General features: G+C 59.2%; 2 protein-coding genes across 2 annotated transcripts in view; one reads left to right on the top strand and one right to left on the bottom strand.

The window, feature by feature from the left end:
- LOC118453048 (cytosolic purine 5'-nucleotidase-like) overlaps positions 1–316 on the top strand; it is a gene marked incomplete at its 5' end in the record, with an annotated part of 3,326 nt that extends 3,010 nt beyond the window's left edge. The window contains 2 exon segments of the mRNA XM_035901645.1: positions 5–92; positions 208–316. Coding sequence (XP_035757538.1) covers positions 5–92; positions 208–261 — 142 coding nt within the window.
- Positions 317–949: 633 nt separating this feature from the next.
- CKAP2L (cytoskeleton associated protein 2 like) lies at positions 950–7,456 on the bottom strand. The gene is made up of 9 exons (XM_035901644.1): positions 7,441–7,456; positions 7,278–7,386; positions 5,633–5,699; positions 4,160–5,283; positions 3,526–3,718; positions 2,731–2,886; positions 2,147–2,210; positions 1,681–1,828; positions 950–1,581 (listed from the first exon to the last, which is right to left on the bottom strand). Exons 1-9 carry the CDS (start codon positions 7,454–7,456, stop codon positions 1,338–1,340), a joined length of 2,121 nt encoding a protein of 706 aa, XP_035757537.1. The 3' UTR covers positions 950–1,337.
- Positions 7,457–7,906: the final 450 nt, after the last annotated feature.

Here is a 7,906-nt window from a genome sequence, read left to right as displayed (position 1 = left end):
GCGTGCGGGTGGAGCATGGCCGCCTGGACACGGGGGAGGCTGGCACGGCCCTGGCACCCTGGCTGGCCCAGCAGGGCCACCCCGGCCAGCAGGTGGGTGGCAGGGGACAGAGGGGCAGAAGCACCTGGTGGCCACGGGAGTCTCAACGCCATCAGGGTGGTGCTGGTGGGGGGCTGTGGCTGCTGAGCCCCCCCACCTCTGTCTCAGGTCTCTGGGGTCCCCCAGGACTCCAGCGGAGAAGAGGATGATGGAGAAGCCTGACCCCCCAGTGCCGACGGCTGCTGAGCTGGCAGGTGCCAGCCCCCATCCACGGCGCGGGGCCCCCACCCGCTGCTGCCCCGCCAGCTTTGGTGCTCAGCCCCGGGGGGGAGGCGGGGGGACGCTGCTCAAGGCCAGGAGGGCTCGGGGGGCTCCCCGGGGCTGCTGTTGCCCTCTGCTGCTTTCTGCCCTGTTCTATTTATGAAAGACGCGACCGCCTGGCGCTGCAGACACCGTCAGCCCTTGCAGAAGAATAGTGCCTTGCCCCTGAGCCTGGGACCTGGGGGCAAAGGGCAAGTCCCAAATCCTCAGCCAGCAGCTGGGCAGAGGGCGCTGCAGGAGGGGGGGGGGGCTGCGCTCCCCCAGCTGCAGCCCCAGCCAGGCTGGGCCTTCCAGCTCCTGCGCTCAGAATTCTTCCAGCATCGAGGTTTCTCAATAAAGATGCTGAGCCAACGCTGGTGGTGGCTGTGGTGGGAGGAGGATAAGACCCCTGGGGACAGGAAGGCAAGGAGGGGGCTCCCCTCCACCCTTTGCGGGGGCTGTGAGTGCGCTAAGGGGGCTCAGCCCGGTCCCCAGGAGCTCTGCACCCCTCACGGTGCCACCTCCAGCCTCCCCAGGGCCCATACAGAAGCTGCTGTGGCCCTGCCGGTCCCCAGCCCCTCCAGCCCCTCGCCAGGCTGGCACAGGGGGGCTGCGCACACCGTGGGCAGGGAGCATCCGGATGCTGCCCAGGTAGGGCACAAGGCAGCTCTGGGGCAAATCCCTTGGGACAGTGCTTCCAAACCACCGGAAGGTGCCCAGAGCACCTAGGGCAGGAAAATGGGGGCACGCGTCGGAGGAGAGGAGCCAAGGGCAGTCCCACGGGACACAGCCCACACCTCCAACCCCAGCCCTTGCACACTGGGCCACACCGTGTCTCTATTGCAAGTTTTTATATATTTAAAACAGTGCTTATATATTTGAAACAGGCTTAAGTGCCACCCCTCCGTATTTACACCCGAGAAGCAACAAGAGAAGTCAGTGGAGCGTGTGTGAGGCAGCACAGGGGAGCAAGCAGCCTGCGCCCCGCTGGGGATCCCTCAGCAGCACTTGGGGGGATACAAACTCAAACCCTGCAGCTCCGCCACCTCGGGCAAAGCCTTGTTTTTCCGAAAGAAGAACTGAGTCTCCTCCTCAGCATCCAGGATTTCACTGAGGGATGACACCACAGGGTCATGGTCCTTCAGCATCTCTGGGTAGTGGCTCCCAGCCCGCTCTACCCGCAGCGAGCGCCGCACTGGCGTCACCAATTTCAGCTCCTGGCCTTGCAGCAGCTCCTTTCCTCTGCGGGGAGGACAAGAGCCGTTAGGTGAATCCTGCGGAGGAGCGCTGCTGGCACGGGCAGGGGCTGCTCGCTGCCAGGAGCAGGCAGCTCAGCCTTACCTGGTCGCAGAGGTCACTTGTAACTTGATGGAGAGGGGCAGGCTGGTCAGGGACCTCCCCGTCAGGCCGGGGGTTGCTGCCAGGCGCTGGCTCTCGCTCGGGTGAGGCGTTGTGGGCTCCCAGGGATCGGGCTGCTCAGCCTTGTCCCCTGCCAGGAGAGGAGAAGGGCAGTGCGGTTGCAGAGAGCGGCAGCAGGGGAGGGATTACAACAGCACTGCGCTCCAGCCCCGGGCGAGGGCACCTTGCTACGGAGGCATGATGGGCCGGGACCGTGCCCAGCCCCGGCAGAGGGATCTTGCCCCATTTTTGAGATCAGGATTCCAGACTTTCACAACACTCGGTCTCCATCAGTCAGCAGGGAGATGGGGTGTTGGGACTGTCTGCAAACCATGCCGCTTCCCCGCCTGCAGCAGCAGGGAACCCCAGCCTGCCTGCGCTCCAGCTGGCCCCCACGTGCATGCATTACCTTCCAATGTTTGGTCTGCAGCCTTCAAAATATCAAGGACAACTTCTCGGAGCTCCTGGAGTGGCTGCAGGAAAAGCAGAAGGTGGGTCAAGGCATGCCTGACTCGGGGATGGAGGCTGGAGTTGCAAATGAATGGGAGAAAAGGGGTTTGCTGCATCGCGACACCCTGTGCTGGAGACGGCGGCAAGAGGCTGCGGGATTGCCCTTCGAGCGAGATCTGTCAGCACACAGGCCCGGCGGGGCAGGCGTCCACCCTGCCCGGGTAAATCCCACCAGATGCCGCAGTTACGCCGCCCAGACCAGCACAGAGCTGCTGTCACATCACTTCCAGCTACAGCTCCAGCACAGCGCGGGGTGCGTGCCCTCCCCCTGGCCCCGTTCATGCCTGCACGGCACTGCCTGCGTGGCTCGTTAGAGCCAAAGGTGTTTCTATGGGACAAAACGGGACCGGCAGCTCTAAAGGGCTCTTTCACCAGTGACTAGCGCTGCTAAACTCATCCCCAAATCCCTGGATCTCGAGGAAACCTGCTGGCACAGGGGCAGGGACCACAGGGAGGTAGCGAAGAGAAGCGCGCCTCACTCACCACGGCGCCGGCGCAGACGGCTGCTTTGTACAACCCTGTCACATCAAAAGGGCCGCTCCGGGCGAGGAGTTTCGCTTTGCAGATCCAGAACTTGGCAAATTTCTCTGCCTGGGGCACGCGGGACAGCACTGCAGAGAGCTCCTCTGCCGGGACACCCTGCGAGGGCAAGGTCCCGGCGTCAGTTGCAAGGAATTGCAATTGTAACGGCTCTCCCAGCCTTCCCGAGGAGGAGGAGCCTGGTTTTTGCAAGTCTCCTGTGGGACCGTGGACAGGGAACAGCTTCCCTGCCTCTGTGTCCCCTTGGTACAAGGAGCCCAATAATTCAGAGGGATGTCAAGGGACAGACTCTTCAGTGCTGGCACTAACGGAGCCACTAAACCCCGAGCAGGGCTGGCGGTCAGCTTTCCCCGGAGGTGACACCTCACAGCAGCCGGGGGCGCGCCAGGGACAGATCCCAGCCGGCTCAATCAGCCAGGGCTGCTGCCACCGCAGAAATCACTGCTGCAGACTGCGCTGCCAGGCACTGGGACGCCAGCAATGATGCAGGCAAGCTCCGTGACTGGGTCTCGCTCCGTTTTCCCCGTTAGCACATCCCGCGTGCCTTTGGCCTAGCCATAACTCCACGAGGACTTTCACTTTTCCTACGCATGAGGTTACCCCTCCGGCAACCGCAGCCAAGCGAGCAAGAATTCTTGCTCCAACCCCTGCTGTGCCGTTGGGGGGACGTGGCCCTCATCTCCGGGGATGCTCCAGGAGAAGAGGGGCCCGTTCAAGCAGCTCCGTTCCCATTCCCACCTCCTCAGCGAGCTCCAGGCACTCAGTTAATAGGCTGTTGACTGTCTCCAGGCAGAGCTGCTCTGGTTTCTCCTGCTTCTGTTTCTCCTTGGCATTTCCCCAGGACGGCTTCACTGGCTTTTTCTGAAGCAGCATCATAGGCGGCCGCTTGTACGTCTTGCCTTTGGATGCCAACCACTCCTCCAGCTGTTTCCTGTCACAGGACCAAGGGATCGCTGTTACCACCCCAGCGCATCACCAGCGCCTGCCAGGCTACCGTTTTCCCTCGGAATCTCCCTCTAGGCAACTTCAGCTGCTCAGGAAGAACCAGTACCTCCATCCTAAAAACGCATCCGAGCTCTGGGCTGGGGAAGGAAAACCCTCTCAAGTTTAAGTGTGCCCTGAAGATAAAACAGGAGAGCGGCCACGCGCTGTCCTCCTGCCTGCCGAATCGGCGGGAGAGGAACCCAGGGTACCACCAAATCTCACCCCCACTCTCCTCTTTTCTGGGGCATCAACCTCCAAACGGGCATTCACTGCTAAGGGGACTTCGGACCCCGTTTCCAGCAGCTTGGTGCTGGTTCACCCAGTTAAAGACTTTAAACTCTGCTGTCCCCTGGAGGCGAGGACAGAGTCGGCCGAAGCTGCTACTTACTTACGATCCGCACCCGATGGGGTCTTGGGAACGCGCCTTGCCTGTATTCCACTTGCCTTTGGCACTGCTGGTTTAAGCTTCTCTCTCCTACTCCTAAAATCACTCTCAGTTGCTTGAGTTTTGGAGCCATGTACGCTGCGAGGCTGGTTTGGGGGGACTGTCAGTCGGGGTGCTGCCATGCGTCCGGGGGGCACCACCTTCACGTCCTTCCTATCTGCCTCTCCTTTAGCCGAGGGCCTTTGCCATCGCACCGTGCCACCCGGCCTCAGGCTGGATTTCAGGGCTGTGGGGCCCTGGGGCCTGCTGGAGGCTGGAGGCTTTGCGGGAGATCTTTTCAGCTGGGGGGGTCTACTCTGGGGCTTAAGACCTCCCGCTGCCTGTAAGCCGAGTGGCCTTCCAACGGGTTCCCTTCCCGTATTAGTTTTTTCCTGCCTTGCTGCTGGGTTTTTATGTAGCAAACTAGTAGAACCAGTAAGTAACCGAGGGGGCTGCAATGGCTGAGTTTTGACACCTGGTTTTTGAGACAGGCTCTTTGAACCTGGCAGGGCTTTCCTGAATTTATCCCCCAGCTCTTCCTTCGCCTGGCGGCTATTAATTCTGTCCTTTGGGCCTGTGATGGTTCTTGACATCGCGGCTGAGCTCTGTGGGCGAGCCCAGACTCTCTTGTTCCCGAGATTGTTTCTGTCAGACTGGAAAACTCGGTTCCGCACAGGGTGCGTAGAGGCTTGTGCTCGGATGTTTTCTTTGTTGCAGACCAGCCTGTCCTGCAGGCCCTCATTTAGGGAGCAAGGACCCCCAGGAGGGGGGTGGTCACTTCCAGGCTGAGGTGCTGCAGCAGTGGCAGTCTCCTGTGCAGGCTTCTTGCTCCTTTCTGGATTTAGGTGACCAGAGTTTGTAGCCAGGAGCCTCCCTCCGGGCTGCGCAGACCAGCTCCTGCTTGGCACGAGCCCCATGGGAAGCTTTGCACCCTTCCTCGGCTGCTCCGGACGCACCGCTGTTGCTCTCTGGGATGCATTTGAAGGCTTCTGCTGAGCAGCGTGCTGCGTGGATTTGGCACCAGACTTGCCATCCTTCTGAGCGCCCTTCACCATGTTTCTGAGAACATCGTTCTTGTTCCTGTCAACCTGGAGAGACAAAGTGAACCTCAGCCTGGAGAGCTCAGCTTGGTCAAACCCTGACAGTGTGCCCCAGCCCCTGCCCCAGCCCAGGGGACATCCACGCGAGGCCCGCGGTGACACAGCAGTTGTCGAGAGGATGATAACACAACACCCACCAGCACATCAGCAGAGGATGAGTCCCCCACACCAAGTTCCTCTGAAAAATAATTAGCGGACTTATTATCAGCTATTTAGCAATCTGCTGACTGCACCCCACTGGGGTCAGGAACTCACCACCCTGATTTGGGTACCCCATTCTGCCCAGACTCGCTGCGAGCATGAAACACAAAACTAGGCTCAGAAGATTTCTGCTTACGTGCTCAAGTTTAGAAACTGGTTCTAAGGGTTGATTCAGGCGATTCGTCTGGTCCTTTAAAAAGGGTCTGTAGGGAATCAAACAAAACATCAGGTTATTTAACAGCTGCTGCAGAAAAGGTTAAATATCTAAAACACTGAGTGTCTCAGTCACAGGAGCTTACGAGAAGCTTTTGGAAATCAAAAAGCCACGTCATATTAATTCTTTTTCTTTTGCGTGGCAACAGAAAAGCAACACAAAACATTGACATCCAAGGTTGTCACAAAACTTACGGCTTCCACTGACAACCAAAGTAACCAAAACGGTTCCTGCAGGCAGGGGGGGCTGGCAGGCAGGAGACCGCAGTTGGTTTGGAGGCTCCTGAGGCCGCTGGCCCTGTGGCCGTCCCGACTCGCCCCGCAGGCAGCTGAGGTGCCGCAGATCACAGCGGCGTCTCAGAGCGCATCGGCCGACGTTTGCTCTGCCACGGCGAGCCGCAGCACTGCAGCGGCTGATTCACCAGCGCCTCAGCTGCCCGGGCACCGGCAGCAAAGCGGGGAGGTGGGGCAGCAGCCCTGGCTGTCGGCTCCCCCATCCTCTCCTCCTCCTCCTCCTCCTCCCTGAGCTGGAGCCCTCTGACAGCAGCCAGCTGCAGTGCTCTCCCACCCCTCTCTCGGGAGCTGCCAGCTCAGCCGTTAGGGAAGGTTAATGCCTGAGCGGATATTCTTCTGTAATGAAAGAGCCTGCAGAGGGAGGGTAGGGTATCGTCCTCTATTCTACAGAAGCGGTGCACCACGCTGTAAGAGATCACAAATCTTCTCTCCTCATTTCTATGACATTAGTGGTGTTTTCCAGAGCCTGGCACCAGGGCCTGGTTTGCTCTTTCCTGCCTCACTTTACCTTCTCTCCCTGAGAAGTTTCATGGCTTCCTTTGCACTACAACGTCATAAGAAATACTCGCGCGACAGGGAGTCCTTGGAGTGTTCAGGTTTGCCAAGCACATCGGCAGTTTCAGCGAAATGCTTTGCAGAAAGGTGCCTCACTACCTGCAGCCTGCAAGTGGCTGCTGTGCTCACGGCAGCGCATCCGCATGCAGCCCAGCTTTGGAGGAGCCCAGCAAGGCAGCAAGGGGCTCCCAGAGCCAGGGAACTCATTTAACATGTGGTTGTACCCATTTCCTTTTAAATGCACTGAAAACAGCCCTTCCTAACATTAACCTATCCCAAAAGGCCACCGAAAGCCCCCATTGACAAGCAGCGGTGACACTTGAACTACCCTTTCTTCAAGACCCTGTCACGAAACCGAGTTGTTGGCAAAAAGCCCTGTTCTGTCAGACCCAAGAGCTGAGGTGAGAAAGTTTCGCAGAGACTCAGAAAGTACCCAGAAGAGACAATATCAACCAGCAGGAAAGGCCAACACTCAAACCATCCCTTTGCTCCTGCTGCCAGTAGCTCTCCAGAACGCTGCTGGGGCAGAGCCGTCCCCGGTCACGGCCGCGAGGCACTGGGAGGAGGCGATTCTCTGTACGCTAGTGAATCGCTGCAGAGGAAAGGCGGACACCGGCAAGCTGGGAAGTCAGCTTTACCTCAGAGAATCACCAAGTGATTTGGGTCAGAAGGGACCTGCAGAGATCATCTAGTCCAAGCCCAACATCCTCCTGACTTACTTTGCACTCGGACACTTGAGCTTTTCTTTGGCTGCTAGGTACTCCTGGAGACGTTTTCTCTGCTTTTCTGCAATGAGAGGGGACGAAAATGCAGCGCATGCAGCACAACCTCAGTGTTCAGACCACTGATAAGAATGGATTTCTTTTCCACTCACAGCATTACTGTGCAGGTCCCCCATGCTCCCTGCCTGAGCCTAGCAATGCTGTTCCCAGAAATTCCCAGAGCATTTCCATGCACGTGATGTTGCCCAGAGGCTCGCAGGCACATAAAGGCCGGACTCGGATGCTCGCAGCACGATGCCGCTTAAAACCTCAGTTGTGCGGGGCTCAGGTAATTTGCCAAAGGAAAGAGGAGATGCTGCCGCTGACCCTGCTTCAGCCCTGCATCCCGTAAGCCTGTACCCCTGCGGCCAGGCCCTCTGACACAGGCAAGGAGCGAGGAGCATCTCAACGGGGGGGGAGGAGGGGATACCCCTGACCCCCCCAGTTTGGCTGAGGGCCACGGTACTGGGGCATCTTATGGCAGGGACAGCCTGGCCTGGCTGGAGGCCAGCACCACCCCGTCCCCAGGGCCTGACCCTAGCGCCGTCCCACCCTCACCTGGCAGCCCTCATCCCCAGGGCCCTGGG

Source organism: Egretta garzetta, unplaced genomic scaffold, assembly GCF_000687185.1.
Source record: "Egretta garzetta isolate BGI_Z169 unplaced genomic scaffold, ASM68718v1 scaffold609, whole genome shotgun sequence".
In the NCBI taxonomy this organism is placed as follows: Eukaryota; Metazoa; Chordata; class Aves; order Pelecaniformes; family Ardeidae; genus Egretta; species Egretta garzetta.
This window is presented reverse-complemented; position numbering and strand designations above follow the sequence as displayed.